At 39.4% G+C, this 18,938-nt stretch overlaps 1 protein-coding gene across 11 annotated transcripts in view; it reads left to right on the top strand.

Moving 5' to 3' along the window:
- LOC121960427 (uncharacterized) overlaps window positions 1-18,938 on the top strand; it is a 145,324-nt gene that overhangs the window by 22,211 nt on the left and 104,175 nt on the right. For all 11 annotated transcript variants that reach the window (XM_088072006.1, XM_088071993.1, XM_088072000.1 and 8 more), the window contains exon 2: window positions 15,151-15,339. In XM_088072006.1, coding sequence (XP_087928132.1) covers window positions 15,153-15,339 — 187 coding nt within the window. In that variant the 5' untranslated portion in view covers window positions 15,151-15,152. The remainder of the gene's footprint in view (window positions 1-15,150; window positions 15,340-18,938) is intronic.

Here is an 18,938-nt window from a genome sequence, read left to right as displayed (position 1 = left end):
CAGTGTTGTTGCATCGTCAGCGTGTCATCTAAACTCTGCTCTGGACATTCTTTCACATTTTAGTGACTGAATTATTTATTGATAGACTTAGATACATCCAAAAACTCAAATTCCTTGTTATATCTCCCTCATATTGGCACTGTGATTGACCTTAAAAAATGGATCAGGTGTTGACCAGACATGATCAAGTAGACTCTGACCTGACCAAGACCCCTCTGCTAAAAAAAATATGCCAGTATTAATGTTGGTGCAGCAGAGTCCAAAATTTACTTTTGGGTCTGCCACTGGCTGATAATTTGGAAAAAATTACCAGCAAAAATATTTTTGAATCAGCTGTAAAACTGCATAACTCCACTACATTTGTTTGACAGCTTTAGCTTCATATTACTGTTTCTCATCCCTTTCCTGTCCAGTGAAAACGATGTATGTCCAAATGTACGGATTTTGGGTGCTTGTGAAAAATTGAAGGATTAAATGTTCCTTTATGACCTGAGAAATTTCCCCATTTCTAAAGCTAAATAAACTTTTACAAAACACTTTTGGATCGGCTGGAAAATGCATCATCACAAACATGAAAACTAATGTGACTATGTCCAGGTGCACCAGTGTGATCAGTGGACCAGTTGGTGTGCAGCCCAGGTTGCCAAGCTTCCAAAATGTGTTTCCTCTCTGCTCTGACCCCTTTTAGGTAAAATGAATATTTTAGCAGTGAATCAGACACTTTCCACTCTGTATGCCTGTGTTTGTTAAAGCAAATCTTGGAGCGAAGTTGACTGAGAGATCATGTTTTTTAAGGTACTTTCAATTCTGTTGAATGTATTTTTACACATTGTATCAAAAAAGTATCAATACTTTTAACCTGTAGCTGTGATTATTGTGATTTTGTACCTACATGTTATGCTTTTGTGAATCTGTCTGCCCTTTAATCCCCATGTGGAGGACTTGTTTTGGTTGTGTAACCATGTGATACTCAGACAGATGAGGGCATATCCACATTCATTTCATCTGAATGAATGCTGTACGCATTTTGTCACACCATCCTGTGCCTCCTGATGTTGATTTTGTTTTAGTCTGGTTAACATCAGTGAAATCTCTACTCTAATTTGTGCATTACTAATTTTCTGAGCATTCTGATACTATAACTGTCATCGGTTGTTACCAGTATCATAAATCTCATCTTCCAAAAATCAGTAACTTCAGCTAACATTATTGGCAGAGACACAACGCTGCTGATATGAATTGAAACAGTGTCGTCTGCATATTATCTGAGATTTGTTTTGGCAGTGTAGTATTTAACTGATCAGTAAAAATATGTGGTTCCACAGATGAGTGCAGGTTGTTTAATGAGACAAGCAATTAGTTCATTTGTCATTTATTCTGTCTGTTTTAATTTGCTTACAAAATAATCATACATTTAGCTTTCATTTTCAAAGCATACTTATGTTATTGTAATCTCATTTTGGTCCTGATTAGGTCATCAAAAAATTATATTCATCATAGTTTTCTTTGACAAAATGAACCTTTGGGAAGTCCTAGCTTTGGAGAACAGAAACTATGGCTCTTGGGCTGCAATTGAACCTAGCTGCTTGCATATAAAATGTATGTAACAGAGACATCCTTAGCTCTGCAACTGCATCTATTTAACATTCACATGTGCTGTACACGCACGCACGCACACGCACACACACACACATACACACACACACACACACACACACACACACGCATCGCCAGTGACTAAACATAGTAGCTATGGAGGATCACTGAACTGCACCTCCGCCTCTTGAGACTAATTACAACACGCAGTCTCTCTCTCTCTCTTTCTTTCTTTCTTTCTCTCTTTCTCTCTCTCTCTCTCACTCACACACACACACACACACACACACACACACACACACTTTTGTCCCTTTGCCACTCCCTGTATGCGAAAACACACCAAATGCCTTTGGGGCTCTCCCTCTGTCTCTGTCACCAGCGTCTCATCACTCATAGCAGTTGGTGAATTTACCACCAGCATCTTACATAAACACAGTGTAGAAGAGACAGTCAGATATTCCCATGTTAGGTGGTAATTACCTCAGTTGTTAGCTGAAGGGTGGAAATGTGAAATGTGAGAGAAGTGTGTGTGCTACTTTGTATTGTCAGATGTGCTGAGATTATGTCTCTGAGTGCATTCTGTTGTGTGTGTTTGGGTGTGTCAGGACACTGATACACATTCATATCAAGAAACATTCCATAATAAAAGGTGCAGCCTTACTTTATGTGCTGAATTATAGCGATATCTGAATAATTACTGCTGATATATTCAGTAAACGTCCAAAAAAGGTTTCATTTAAAAATAAAACTTTGTAACCACTGCATAAAGGATTGTCTTTGATATTATCAGCTTATTAAATGCCTGCATTTTTTAAATAATGAGCAAAAAAATAATAAATTATCTCTTAGACTTTAGGATGTTTTACAAGATATCAAATCCAAAAGACAAGTGAGAATATTAATGAACAGCTTTTCTCATAGTGCTTCCTTGTAGCAATGTTTGACTTGTTGGACCCAGTTCTACATTTTTATCTTTCAGGTTTTACCGCTCTCTGAAATGCTGTTAACACAAGCTGTGAACTTGCCGAGGGCTTAGGTGTGACCTCGCTGCATGAGGACAGAGTATTAGGGGGTTTTACGTGAAACACCTAAAGTCATTAAATGTTGAAACAGGTGCTCTGCCACAGGCTGAAATTTATATTGGTATACATTTTATAATTAGTAGGCTTACTGTAGCAGTTTACTATGTTACTTGTTCTAATAAGTAATTGATTAATTTTTTTTTGATGTCATAGCTTCTTATGTGTGTGTGTGTGTGTGTTTGTGTTGGGGTATGTTGACAAAGCGCTGTGATTGTGTGGCTTGGTGAAATAGCCTGAATGCCTCGTGAGGAATGTCAGCGATAGCATCTCTGTGAGATTAGTGCGATGGCAGCTGGACTCTGGGACACCTCAGACTTCTGCACACACACACACACACACACACACACACACACACACACACACACACACACACACACACACACAAATAAAGGGAACTAGGTCAAAACATAGTATGTTATCTGAGAAGCCCCCGACATTTGATATGTGGCTGAAGGAATAGGCAAATGTTGTACATTTGGAGAAAATAAGATTTACAATGTGAAACAGGGAAAAACTCAGCAAATCTGGCAACTGGTCATTAATGTGATTGGAAAACTGAAGTGAATGGTTAACAGGTTAACTCTGTCATATGTCAGTAACCTGCAGCACTTGATAGCATTTGTCCTTTTTTCTTGTGTGTTACCACCAATATCCTGATATCCCATTTTCCTTTTTGATTTGTCTTCTTTTTCTGCCTATGCAGTTCTTTTGTTGTTGTTTGTTTGTGCATTTTGCAGTTGGTGTTTTTTTTCTTAAATTGTATTTTTACAAAAAATAGGGGCAAAAATCATAGTATGGCTGGACTGTGTATGAAATGCTTAGAGGGCTTTTAATTTGAAACAGGGAGTGGCGGCATTCACCCAGTCATGGACTTTGCCCTGCTGTTTTGATCCAGCCGCAAAACTCATGTCAGTATATCCTAAAATGACGAAATACAAGACATAGTCACATAGCAGAGGGGAGCTGCTTTTTTGGATCTGTGTCTGCTTATTACTTAACATGACCTGTTTGCTGCTTTCCTGCTTGTTTGGTATGTGACTCTAAAGGTCAACTAGAAGAAAGTTCAAAAGCAGCTAGCTGAGGCATATTGCCACCTACTGCAGCAAAGTCAGACAAACTTTTGTTGATAAATCAATTCTCCCCCTGTGTCTGTATACTGGGACAAGGTACTAAATCACTTCAACTAATGGACTGACTGACTGACTGACTGACTGGCTCACTCACAGACTTTAGCATCTCTCTCTCACTCACTCACTCACTCACAGACTTAAGAGTTAATTGGTTTGCCTTGCTTTTGTGCTCCAGCCAAAACAGGAAATTAGGAGGGATTTAGCCATCATTTCATTGTTTGACATTGTCGGTTTTGAATTACTACACGTCTTACATTTTGGCCGATATGTGATTTAATTTTGATCATTTTGCATTTATTGTATTTTCTCTTAGTCTGTATAGTCCAATTATTCTCACAGTTTATGCAAGAGCGTCTGTTAAGGAGGAGTTTTTATGATATGACACCTAGACATGACAGGATGGAGGATTGCCCTGTGGGCGTACTTTGAGTTGTGATTTACAGGGTGTGAACAGGTATCAGATTACAGTCTCTCCCCCCTGTGCTCTCTCTTCTGCTTTCATGTAAACTGACAGAGGGGGGGTCATGCTGTGTGTAAGTACATGTGTTCATATGAGTATCGGCGCTTTTCCTAGAAGTATCTCTGCTTCTCATAGTCTCTCTCTCTCTCACACACAGACAAACAGACACAGAAACACTGTGTGTGTTTGAAGTAGATCCCCTCAGGTGTGTGTATTGATTATTAAGGCAGGGTGCGAACCAGAAGTTTACAGAGGGAGCCGTAACTGAAGCAGAAAAGCAGCTCTGTGACTATTTTAAGATAGGACAATCAGCAAACAGCAGGGAGTTACATACTAAGAAGAGCTGTAGTGTGATTCACTGGCTGTGCTGAAACACACCAGAATAGTGCATCCTAAACTGTTCAAGCAAGACTTTCGGAGGTCCCGAGAATGTACTGATGGTTTTGTTTATGCATCCCCCGAGGACTGCAGGGGTTTGATGGAGTCTTGCATCTGCATTGGTAGCATCTTCTAGCTCTGTGTTGAACCAGCTCTCTCAGTAGTAGAGTCATAGAGAAGCTTTCAGGGGCAACATTATCAGGAGGCGCGCTGTCACTGGTGGTCTGTAGTCGCTCACAGCAATTATACTTGCTATCTGTCGATCATTTGATTAACTCATTCATCAAATTGATGGTTTTTTTTTTTAAAAATTTAAAAAAAAAAAAAAAAAAAGCGCATTATCATTTACAGGTGACATCTTCAAATGTCTTGTTTTGTCCAACTAACAGTCCTGAACCCAAATATATTCAGTTTACTCATGTACAGTGATGATTGTATCACTTTCTCACATACAGTATTAGAAACTGGAATCAGCAAATGTTTGTGTTAGGCTTAAAGAATGACTAAGGGTCCGCTGACAGCAGCGGTTGTTGCATGAAATGTTGAACTTTTGTTGCAGTTTGGCCTTTCATTCACATGACTAGATGTTTTGGGAGCCTAAAAACGCAGACTTTTGAAACCAGATTTTAGAGTGTTATTGTTTTAAAACACCATCCCCTCTGTTGCCATGTAAACTTGCAATGCGCGGATCCTGTGAGAAAGTTGACGTCATGGCTGCACTTCGAGCGTTCGCATTACGTTTCAGACAAACAGCCATGCGACTGTAGGACAACAATAACAACAACGGGGGACTACCGAGCTGAGTTTGTGTTGCTGACTCTACTGAGTTTATTAACACTCCTCCAGTAAAGTGTAGATTTGTTGCACCACTACTGTGATCAGCTGTCAGTTCTTGTGCATGCGTTCATCATCGTCTTCTTGTTTCTTTATACTCTCTGCTCTGTAGAAAAATGCTTTTATATGCAGGTGTGTGGTGTTCTTCTATAGTGTGTCAACCCTGCAGTGAAAAGCTGAAACAAATTCACCTTTTGGAGAAATGCTACCCAACATTGCGTTGCGGCGGCCAAAAGTACTTGGCAATTAGGTCAGAAGATGCAGTCCACAGGAACAAGAATCAACAAGGGATGTCTTTCTGTCATTAAATATTATAGGTAATAAAAGAAATAAAGTGTTTTTTTAACAGTTCTTGTAATCTATCCTACAAAGGAAAGCACTCAATTTGTCTTGTGGCAATAAAGATATTATAGTAATGTTTGTCAAAAGAAATTTTACAGTTCTTTACCGAACATAAACAGACTTACCAAATACAAATACTAAGTTGCTGAGATGGGGAGATTGGCTTTCTCTCCACCCTCCACTCCCCCACAAATTCTCTGTTTAGGTGACACTCCCCCACCGCCGCACAGCCCTGTGGGTAAATGCTGTAATGCCGAATTTGGTGTGAATGCAACCTCAGAGACAATAAGCTCTAGTTTGTAATTGAATCCATCATGTTGTGTATGAACAGGTCTTGTGTGTGTGTGTGTGTGTGTGTGTGTGTGTGTGTGTGTGTGTGTGTGTGTGTGTGTAAGAGAGAGAGAGAGGGAGACAGACAGACTGAGCACAGGCTAAAAGTCCCATGTCAGCTGTCTCTGTATATCAGTGGGAACAAAAAACAGAAGTGTTGCTGTGAGAAGAAAGAGGAAATGGTCACAATTACACACATACAAAACAGAATTGTGTACTTGGGGACAAATTGGACATACATACAGTTTACTCTGTTCCACCTAATAATTAATGACAGCTGAACAGTATCGGTCTTTATAGAATCCCAAAATGGACACTTGCATAATGATTAAAATGAATCCAGATTATGTAATACAGTCCAGTAAACACTGTGACAATACAGACTATTGACCTTTAGGGACTGTTTAGTGCATTTTACACACTTTTCATTCTTCATTTTTTGATAATTTTGGCTGTGTTCATGCATATGGCATACATTTTGACAAGATTGTGTATTTTTTTTTAATCTTAGAATTTCCAGCTCCGTTCCTACATAAACTATTAAAGCAGGCCCTAAAGGTAAATTCTCTCATTTCTTTCACGAACAATAATTAGCTGCAGACTTCTATTAACATTTATGATTTTAGACCTTAAAAAAGTAATACATAAAAATGTACAGAGCTTCAACGATCAGTGCTTCGACCTCTGAGGAGTGACAGTGATCAGAGAGGCCAGTCAGCCACAGAGTCATAAACTCATTCAAGCTGCAGTATGAGCCAGCTCACATTCTGTCTTCCACACACTCTCATTCACCCACACACACACACGCACACACGCATGCGCGCTGTAACTGAGTAAGCCGAGCACTTAGAGGAAGTGTCCCACCTCTCTTAGAAAGTGACATCAGAGGTGAGCTTTCCACACAGTGGCTACAGGCTCAGGCCTCTCAACACTTAGTTTTTCCACACCATGTTGAGACTGTCTACTTTAAAACATATTACACACTGCAGCCATCATACCAGCTGTGTTAGCACGGCTTTTTATAGCTTTAATATTTAATTCTGAGGAGTGATAGATAAAGCAGAGGAAGGCTCAAATCTCTGATTCATTTATCCATCTTGTCTTTACTTCTGTTAAGTTCTACAAAGTATTTCAAGATATCAACAAGATGAGTGAAGCTCTCTACAGGGTGTATGTTTTTCTATTTCTTTGATTTAAACATTCTCTATGCTGTCAAAGAGTTGGAGAGATGTGAGAAAAGTTCCTTTTTCTCTTATTTTTAGAAGACTTTTTTAAAAAGAGAATTTATAATAGGTGCATCACATATTCTGTCAAAATTAAAGCCGTATGATGTAGAAATATCTCCAGATTCAGTCTGCAGCAGGCAGAAGTAATGACTTCTATAGCTCATGCTTGGGATTATAGCTGTGCAATAAGTCAGCAGTATTGCTCATCACTTTATAGATATTGGGATGATACCTTAGGATCTTCACTGTCATTACATTGTGGGTGTTATTTTTATAGTTTTGACTTCCTGGTTCAGTTCTGACCTGCTTTAGTTGTGTGTGCACATGATGCAGATTGTTATCAGCATTTACGGCAGAACGGCAAAACTTCACATTTTAAAAGCTATAATCAAAACATATAGGCATTTTTGCTTAGAAAGTAAAACCAAAAGAGAAATCAATTGAATAATTGGAATAATGTTATTGTGTGTTTGTGTGTGTCATAAATAGACTAATACTTTGTCTCCAATGTTATTTTTATACATATGAGGCAAATTTATGTCAGCGTGGACAGATTGCTTTATATTGTTATCTGCTCCAGGCACTTTACTACAAGTGCTTTAATTATATAGCCTACACTGCTACAATTAGCCACATGCTAATGTCAGGGAAATGTATTATTTTAGCTGCTGTGTGAAGATTTGATTTAGAGGCTGTTGCCTATTCTGCTTGCCTATGTTTTTAATTCTTGTTTCTGTTTTAATTCTGTTTTAATTCATATTCCTGCTGGAATAATTTTGGTTGTGTTTAGAAGCTTTTATTGATGATTTTTCATGGTAGAAAGTGCCACTATAATCAATCTCTTGCTGCAAGGACACTGCTACATATAGCTGTATGCTAATATGAAGGAAATATGGGATCTTGGTTGCTCATGTTGTTAATTTACCCCAATTTCAAATGATATTATTGTTTAACGTGCAGTTCCGAAGATTTCTGTTTAGAAACTTTTGTTGGAGGTTTTTCACAGTAGATAGTGCAGTGGGGTGAGTGGTGAGTGCAGTGAGTTAGCATTTTCCACAGTGCTGTCTTTATGTGACCCCTGATAAACAGAGGTCTACATAGAGGTAATGTCAGGATAGGCCTACTTAACTGACCTGCAGTTGCAGTCAGTCAAACTTGATTTGTATTGCACTTTTCATACAAAGAAGCTGTAACACAAAGTGCTTAATGCAGTCAAACTAAAAAAATCCATAAGTAAATAAATAAATAAACAAACAAATACAATGATAAAAGTAAAAATAAAAGATGAATAAAATACTCAAATTGTAAATAAGAGGTAAATGATAGGATAACAGCACAAAGTGAAATAACAAATAAATATGTTAAAAATGCTAAAACGTCATAGGAAGTAGTAAAACTGTGAAACAGACAAAGAATAAATAGTCAATAGATTAATAGAAATAGTTCAATTAAAAGCCAAACAAAAGAGCTAGGTCTTGAGTTTGCTTTTAAAAATTGATTGTAGTACAGCCATGTTGTATAGTATTATAATACAGCCAAAAAGATGTAGCAGGAATTAAGGGCACATTTTGATTTCAATTTTTTAAATAACATTTAATAAATCTACCTTGTACCATGTACCTTTACACACTTGTACTTTGGACAGTGACTATTTCCACTGCATTTCCCAAAACCTTTAAGTTAGACGTACGCAGACTGATATTGACATTGAAATTGCCAATTTTTGGTTGTGCTGTCTGGTTTTGTTAAAATCTCCTCCTCCTGACAGCAGACTGGCCTGTCAGCCTCTCAGCAGTACGGGATGGTCATTTAGGGCATGATGATGACCATGCAGCACTTCGGGGAGGTGATCTCACAAGCTCACTTTTCTCTGACTTTTCTTAGCTGTGTTACAGCAGGGAAGAGGCATTTGTCTTTTCATAGATAATTATAGTTGCCGGGAGCAGATGAGGCTGCAGTGCCTTGCTCGGAGGCAGAGCACATTAGATATCCCAGCAGCTGGTCTGTATCTGGTTTCAGACCTGCAGCTGGAGCGTAACAGTGTGTGTGCATGAATCAAAGCAACAAGTGTTTGGTCACAGGTTGACCTCTTCAATCCTCCCCAGCCGTTTTAGAAGTTTTAGAATGTTTCCTCTTGTTCTGGCTAAGAAATGATTAAGGGTTAATGATTTATGAAGAGTAAAGATCTTATCGTTAACCCCATACAACCCACATTGTTATTCGGCGTTTATTATCTGAAGAAGTGGAGCTCAGATCCAGGTCATGCGGAGTTTTTCTCTTCATAAAATACATTATTTGTACTATAGAGACAAACAGTAGTAGCAGCAGTTCAGAGAGAGTCCACACTGCTGAAGTGTCCTTGAGCAAGACATGGGGGATTAATTAAGCAGATTATTACATTGTGTTGTTATATATTAAAGGAGCATAAGGAGGAGAAAATGCAGTGATTTTGGGGGATTAGGTCAACTGTGTTATGTCACACATCGCCCTGACAACCGCTATAGGAGCTGTGTTGGTGTCCTGCCAAAGTGAAGCTTATGGAAAACCTCACACAGACCACTCATTTCCCTCCGTCTGTCTCTTTCAATCTGTCATAGATTTATATTTCCTCTCTTAGATATTCACTCTGCCAGCCTAACCGCACCTGCAACATTGACGTCTACTTATCATGTGTACAAACACTGTATGAGTAAAGCTCAAGAATACCCTTTGTGTCAAAAAGTGGTATGAAGTAATTACTGCTGAGGGTTTACTCTCTAATATGTCCACGTTTTCTGGTGGCAGGCCACAGTAGTTTACGGTAAACAAGCTCCATTCTTCTAGTAAATGAAGGACAGACGTGACTACGAGTGCTTTTTAAAAGAAATGTATTAACATAGTGTGTGTACCAAATATATGTGTAAATGACATCAATTGAATAATATATTTACAGGAATTATGAAACATTTTACCAGTACTTCTATAAATAAATCTTCATGATTGTGAAGAACATTTAATTTTGGCTTGCTGGAAAATAATCTTTGCATCTACATGAGGACTCAAAATCAAACATTTTGCCCGTCAGTTTAGAAAATTGCCAGAGTTTAAGTCTGTGCACCTTGAAACATCAACATTTCTAAATACTTAAGTTGTAGCCATTGTTAAGTTCAGGTATGTTCTTAGTCAACTCCAGTAAACTTAAGAGCTCAGTAGCCAAGAGTCCTTTACTTTTACCTTTAAAATATAACAGCACTTTGTTATTTCTGTAAATTATCTATTTATGACCAGAGCATTTATTTATCCAGTTGAGATGGAAGACATATGAATGTGTGGGAGAATCAGTGCTGCTTGTGGAAAAAGTCTGGAGCCCTGCACATACACAAATACACACGGCTAATCCACGCATGCATTCACACACCCGAGCATTTGTGAGCACACAGCACAATAGAAACTGCCTCTTCCATGGATTTCCTTCCTTTGTTGAATCCAGATTATTTCCGAGTGGCCACACCAAACTGGAGGTGGAAAACAGGAGCTTGGCTCCAACTACGGCAACTCGCTGGGATCAAAAAAACCCTTGAGTTCATGACTTTCTCATCCTGGAATCCAAATCCATCCCAGTGTAGGACTCAGCCTAATGAAAAGGTTGTGCTCCTGTGGTCGTGTGGGGACCCACTGTGGCAATAGAAGCTGGGGGAACAAACAAACAGCGTAGTGGCTGAGACTCCTCCTGAGTTTAAATCACATCAGTTGGTAGACTGGGTGGCATGGGGCACCCAGCTGACTCTGCAGCTGGCACACATGACATACTGTATACTAAACACACACACAGATGATGTAGGGTTAAATATGGAAAGTGGGGCAGTGTTTCTGACCAGCATGGCTTTGTGGTGGAGGCAGTAGGCAGCAGTGTTCCTGAGACACACCCTGCTCTCAGCCCCGGGGGCTCATTTCGTCTGCTGATACACTGACAGTCAGGCGTGTAATGAGTACACCCATGTACTTTATTTATGTTCTTGGCTTCTTGCCTCAGAAACCACCTATTGTTCACTATATGTAGAGTTCCTCAGCCTCTGTTACGCTTTTATGTTTGATTTACTGACTGATTATGTATTTAAAAGCTGGAGCAACATCACTTTTCTTGTGCTGCTTTCAAACGCCTTTCACAGGTAACCTTTGAGCCCTGAGCAACCTGGTTTGATTTATCTCAGAAACTTGGGGGAAAATGCAGTGAGCAACTTGGTAAGAAAAGTTTGGCAAATTGTGAGAAATTAATAGATTTAGAATATTCTTTTTTAAAAGATAGGGAAAAAAATAGAAAAAGAAAAAATAGCAGAAAACTATGTTTATAATGATCATAATTACATATTTTAAATAATGTTAAAGAATCATAATCATAAGCATTTTTTAGATAATTTTTTGGTCTGTTTGGTCAATTATTTGGTCAGTCTATGGAGTGCACATAGCAGAAATACAAAGTGAAGATGACTGGACACGAAATTTAGCCGGCACCCTCTGGATTAAAAGCAAGTATATGGAAGCACATCTGCCGCGAGCTTGGATTTATTATAGGGAAGTTGGGCCGCGAGTCTCACGCTCTGTCGGGCTCTGACGGGGCTCTGTCGGGATCTGACGGGACTCTGTCGGACTCTGTCGGGCTCTGTCAGACTCTGTCGGACTCTGTCTCACCCTCTCAAGACACCGAGGACAATCTCACAACTAAACACTGTGACAGCAGAAGTGTTGAACATGAACTCTTTTTGGCTTTTTAAAGGGGGCATAACAGGGAAAGTCTGAGAAGCACTGTTGTAAGTATACATATAACGTAGTTTGCTCTCTTTGTGGTGATAAATAGGTAAGATAAGACAGGATAATCCTTTGCCTTATTACAACAGCAATGGAATAATAAAGCAAGGTATGCAAAAGATAAATAAAGCAAAAAGAACAGTATAAATAGTATATACAAGACGCAAAACTCAGTGGTTAAAAACATTTTACACCAATTGCACATGGATATTTGTGATAAATTGCATGTTATGATAATAAAATTGCACATTGTGATATTAAATTTCCCAGGTTTAAGTCAATTTACGTCCAGTAGAGCAGGATCCAGCAGATGGTGCTGTGGAGTTGCATTTGAATAGTGGCTGTTTGTGTTTAAGGACGCAGGTTGATCTCAGAAAAAATAGTATTCAGTCCACAAATCTAAAATCATCTCCTGTATTTGAATCTAGAAGTTAGTACTTTGAATGAATGTGTGTAATATGTACTGTACTTTGCCATCAAATTGGTTTAGATTCATGATATAGTGTGTTGTTGGCTGCAGTTAGGGAAAGAAGATTTTATGTGCTGATATGAGTGTGATTAACTCACAGGTCAAAAAATTGATCCGCTTTGCAGCAAATGAGCTCCCTTGAATCGTCCTTGAACCCTAGCCTTCTGTTTTAGCAGTGGAAAAAAAAGCAGAGAGATTGGGCATGCTTTGTACTGTGCAAAGATGCAAAGTGTGCTGTTGATGCTTTAAAGCAGAGTTGTAAAGATGGAGATGAGACAGATAAACACAGCGTGCAGAGGGAGGCTGGCTGCTGCTGGCACCCCAGATAATCTGGCATTATAGTTAGAAGATGACACAACATGACTCGGCAAATTCCCCTGGTGGCCATTGGTCAGCTGAACTCCCAGATGAGCTGATGACTGCTTGGATCTGTTTGCGTGTCTGAGGCCGTGTTTAGGTACAGATTGTGCTTCTGTGGTGGACCAAGTCATGCATTTCTCTCCTGAAGTGAAATCCAGATGAAACTCTGCCTCCCTGTGGTAAAAGGTGGCACTGCATGTAGGTTATAGTCTGGGATGGTGTTTTGATGCCCTCCACAAAGGTCAGAGGTCTGGCCTTGCAGCTGGTTGACATTTGTCGTGGTGCTTAAAGGCACCTAAGCAGGATGGATGCCTGCCATCACAGAGTTTGGATCCAGCTCTTGTGGTTTTGCTTCAGTGGATAGTTTGATTCCACCTCAGGTCACAAAGCTGCGGTCCAGCTTAGTTTACATCAGATTTAGCCCTGATCACCAAAAGCAAATAGACTCAGTCATTTTTTTTGTCGTGCTTGTCAGATTTAAGACTTCTAAGGCACTCTGGTGCAACAGACTATGATATTGTTCTTCCACTGACCTTCTGTAGGGCTTGGGTTAAAATTGATTTTGCCTCTTTTCACTTCCTTTAACCACTTCTCCTTCTCTTTTCTATTTTCATCTCTCACTCAGTACCTTCTTCCTTTGCTCAGCTTTACCTCCACTTCTTTCATTCTTATCTCCCCATTGCAGCTTCAGTCTCTGTCTCCCTCACTCCCTTTCCAATTATTGGATGAACAATTTACATCTCAAAATTTGAACTTTTCTTGAATTTAAGAAATAACCTCTATTTTTGTTGTTGTTTTTTAATGGCAACCATTAATTAACAAGGGTGATTTGGGAGTCAAACCACTGTCTGATGTTGGGATTTAAACTTTGGTATATCTGGTTAAAAAATTATGGTTGTTTGGATGTATTCAGTGTTACTGCCGTGGCTCCGTAGCACTTTTATGTCTCCTCCCTAGTGATGCAGTGGTAGGAGGCATTATGTTTTTGGGTTTTTCAGTCCATCTGTTCCTTTCTTGTGAACACCTTGAGGAAAGTTCATCAAATTTGGCAAAAACGTCCACTTGAACTCAAGGATGAGTAATTAGACTTTGGTGGTCAAAGGTCAAGGCCACTGTGACCTGGTGCCGGTCTCATTCTTGTTAACACAATATCTCAAGAACACATTGAGAGAATCCTCTCAGATTTGACACAAACATCCACTCAGATTCAAGAATAAACAGATTTGGGTTTGGTGGACGAAGGTCAAAGGCCATGTGACCTTACTAAACATGTTTTGTCTTTTTGATATTCTTAGACTGCATATGATATAAGTTTACACAAATGTCTAACAGGATAAAATGATGGAGTGATGACATTTTCTATCCAAAAGGTCAATGGTCAACCTCACTATGACATCATAATATTTTGCAAAAACACTTTTCTGGCAATGACTCAACATCCTAACTCAGGAACAGAAGAGGAGACATTTGGTCAGATATTGAATTGATGACTTCTGTGCTGTCGGGGGGAAGATGTGCATCCATAATTCCACAGACAAGGATGGAAGCTGTAACTTGACTGTTTCGTGAAGGCATATAGTTGGCTGTAATTCTAGTGAGTAATTCAGCATACAATTCAGACTAGTGTTCCCCAGGATTGATGATCCACTTTAGAGACTGTGATTCTTCTTTTCTAGTCGTAAATTAATTTGATTTGAGAAATAGAACTGCAATGATTTACTATAAAGAGATGTGTTCTAATGTTAGACATTCATATTTACTCAATTTAACTATTTCTCTTTGAAGTGTACAGATTTTTAGGTGGGAACAAAAAAAGGTTAGAATAGAAAATCATTTGCTTCTCTGTCTTTTAGCATATCATTTCTCCAGTTTCATGTGTGAGTGGAGGAAAAACCCACTGATGTGGTTGTGCTCTTTCATGGGCTTGGGGGACATGAACATTGTTCTTAGTTGTATCTTTCGGGCAATCTAATGCACTCTGTCATCCACTCTGAGTCAGGGTGGAGGATTGCATGTCAGTTTTGCTGCTGAACATCGTCAGCCGTGTTTTCTTCTCTCATTGTGAGATTCCTAATAGATTTTTTTAGAGCTGGACACCATCATACAACACAATGTTTACTGTTGTCTTGATTATTCCTCTGTCTGTGTTTGTGTGCAGCCATGGCGGAGTTAGACCTGAGTCTGAGCGACGCGCTGACAGACAGCGTTCCCCAGCAGGGCCCGGAGAGCCTGGTGGAGAAGGACTTTGTGGCTCAGCTGGAGGCGGAGACCTTCGACGATCAGGTCGGGGAGACGGTGGGAAAGACAGACTACGTGCCGCTGTTGGACAACGACGACACCAGGGCAGGTGAGACATATGCTGCAGCCCAGTGGAGCATGGGTAATGTTATTCATCATGACTACAAGCTTGGTAAAAAGAGAGAATGCTGGACAATGCCGACAACGCTACATGTTTGTAAATCAGTGTTGAGAGGACGGCACACTGTCTTCATTTAGTAAGCAGTTAACAGTCTACCAGACAAAGAGACAATGGGTCTCATTCATAAAATGTTAGCAAATCTATAAGTAGATTTGCGCCTAAAAAACCTTGGTACTACACAGGATTCATGAATATATAGGTGCATGTGTATCCATGCTGCAGACAAAGAAAGAGACGGAGAGAAGGATAAACTTTTCTGACACTTAGATTTTGGATTGTGGGTGAATTGGAGTTGAGAGAAAAAAGAAGCATACAAAGATGTGTAATATGACATTTCCCCTCAAGTGTAGCTTTTGAATCTCAATCGCCCCCTGGTGTCTGTCTGTGGTACAGGTCCTAAGGCCCACCCTGCCATGTTAGTGAATGGGACACAGGCCAAACTAAAAACCCCGAAGTATACGGCAACATTTATTTAAGACAGCTTCTCACTGAAGGTAGTTCTCATCACTCTGATGTTTGTTCAAGTGTTTGTTTTTATGATAAGTTCAGTTTTAATTAATTATTCTATTCTACAAAAAGGGGATTTCCCGCCATATTTGACAGCTGTGACAGCCAATCCATGGACTAGCATATGGTGGAGCTACTGACGACTGGTTGCAAGGGAATTTTTGCGGGAACTCTCCCACTGTGGATATCACTACTGCGCAGACTCCAACTTCAAATGACTTCACCTTCGCCAAATTTCTGTGATATTTTAGCCTCACTTAAGCATAGCAGGGTTAGTGGGGACATGTTGTCCATCTTTATTTGCAGTCTATGGTTTACACACAAATTTGTGCCGCTCACATTACATGAATGAGACCCATTGAACCTCTCTAAGCAGTCATGTTCTCCTTGGTTTTTAACAGTGAAAAGATGGCAGAGGTGACCAGAAATAGAGGACAGACTGGTGAAAAAGACAAAAAGAGACGGGAAAGGATGAGATAAGAACAATGAGAGACAGGTCTTGTCTAGGAAGTCTTACCCAGCACAACATTTGAATTCATAAATAGATTTGAAATAAGCTTCAAAATGAAAGAAACCTGAGTTAATCTCCATTCATCTTACTAAAAGCAGCAGGTCTTTTCCTGAACATTATGTTCACCTCCGTATCTGATTCCATCTCTCTCGAGCTGGATGAGAATCTGTGTTGTGTAACATGAGCTGCAGCTGCTCCTGAGTGACTGATAGTATCAGGCACCGCTGGACACTGGCTGCCATTTTGGATCTGCTGCAGTGCCATTCAGCCGCAGGGGAAGATAGTAGCCTGAAGATAAGCACAGTAGCGGTCACTGCTTTGAATATCCCAGATGACTGGTGCAATTTGGGCAACTTTTCAGGAGAATGTGTCCCATCTCTGAGCCGTTACTGTCCACACGTCCCACCTGCTTTAGTGAAGATGCTCAAGGTTTAGTTCTGGTCTCTACGTGCATGATAACCCAACCCAAGTCTCTGAGAGAGATACCAACACAGCACCCTATAAAAGCTCCAGCTCCAAAAATAGAAAATCAAAACAAGGCAGCAGATATTTAATCATGGTGGGCCGCCACAAATAAACAAATGTGTAGGAAACTGTGAAATGGACTTACATCAAATTGTGTAAATGAGCTATGATTTATCGTTCTACACACACAATTACCTCATTTAACATGATATTCTCTTTAAAACAATAAGTAATCATGTTATAACATGAAACGCTCTGTTCTACTAATAAATTGCCACGCTTTAGCATAAAATGTTTTACATCATGACAAGAGAAATAGTGTCCTGTCATAACAACAGAAGTCAGAACCCTATAGTTTGTGGTATGTATATATTAAGGTTTATAGGGTATATTAACTCTTTGAAACCTGGATCACCATCAGTTTTCTTTTGCTGTGTTCAGACACAAATTGACATGGCTTCATTTGAAAATATGTGGAAAAAAGGCATGGACCATCTTGGCAAGAAATGTTCCACAAATTGCAAGGAATTAGTAAAAGGTGACAAGAAAGTATGTTGAAATTGATTTTTTAAAAAAGAAAATTATCCAAAAAATTGGGAAAATGCCCAGAGAATTATATTTATAATAATATTAATTTTATATTTAAAATATAAATATTTTATATTTAAAATATAAATATTTTATATTTTAAATATATATATATATATATGTATATATCTATATATACTTGCCTTTTTTGTTGTAACTTTTTTTCTTTATATTTATTTCTTGCTATTTTTTTGGCCATGTCTTGTTAAGTTTCTTGTTGCTGTCTCCCCACGTTTTTGGACCCCCCCCAAAAAAAAAACCCAATTAACTCAGGTTTCAAAGGGTTAGCATTAAAATATCTTAATAAAACATGAAAAACATCTTTTTTCCCGGCATGCCAGTAATACACTTCCATAGTTATATGATCAGATAGATGGACTGAAATAATGAAACTCCTTCACTGAAAGCCCAGCAAAGACTCAAATCATAAGTCACACATTTTTCTGGAAATGAAAGCAGTCAGGAGCTACAAGTGGTTGTTGATTGTATGAGCACCAATGTTTGTTCAAATTGACTTTTATATTGTGACATTGGACATAATATCTGCACAGGTTAGTTTGCAGTAAAAAGCAGTAAATTGAGACCGGTATAAAAACACACACAGGCAGGTGTATAGGAAGGTAAATAAGTAGATAGATGGATCCAGTAAACAGCTGAGTGAATGACCAGATAAAAGGAAGTGACAGTTAACCAGGGCTGACTCAGCTCTCGGCTCTGTTTTGGTTGGGCAGACACTTTGGTCAGACAGTCACACTGTGTGTGGGCACTCGTCAGTGACAGGGAGCTGCAGGACGGGCCGTGGGTGGTGTTGCCAGTGATCAACTGTGGCACGCTGTGTGCATTTGGACAAACACAGACATGCTGACATGCAGAGTGCCAAACAGCAGGGCGAGGCAGTCCGCAAATTATTGTCCTCTGTCAGCAGGAGAGAGAGACGGAAGAAGAGTTGTTTTTGTTTTGTTTTTTCACCAGAGTTGTTGGTTTTGTGTCCTGATGCACACGTGACGTGCACTCATGATGACCGCTGAATGTTTGATTTGTGTCCTGTTCTCATGCTTTCGATCTGTTGTATTTGTGTCATGAGTGTTTGTGTGGGCACAAATGAGTCATTTCTTGTGTGTGTATGTGTGTATTGCATGTGCTTCTGGGTTTTTGCACGCTTATACCTTAATCAGTTACTTTCTGTGTGCAGTGTGTGTATGTGTGTGCATGTACTGACTGTAGAATGGTCTTTGTTATGCAGTTTTGTGGCTGCATGGACTTGCATGCATTTTTGTCAGTCTGTGTGTGAAAGAGAAAAGTAACGAGTCCTGTGGCCTGTATGTGCAAAGCTTGCTCCTTTTTAGCCTGCTTAAATCACCATGCTAACATATTCTGCACTTAACCTCCTTCGAACCAGGTTAACCCTTTTAAAACTGGATCCACATCAGTTTTAAAATTATTTGAAAAAAATAAT

Source organism: Plectropomus leopardus, chromosome 21, assembly GCF_026936395.1.
Source record: "Plectropomus leopardus strain MGB_pleo_1.0 chromosome 21, ASM2693639v1, whole genome shotgun sequence".
Taxonomy (NCBI): domain Eukaryota; kingdom Metazoa; phylum Chordata; class Actinopteri; order Perciformes; family Serranidae; genus Plectropomus; species Plectropomus leopardus.
Note: the sequence above shows the minus strand (reverse complement) of the source record. Positions and strands in the feature narration are given on the sequence as shown.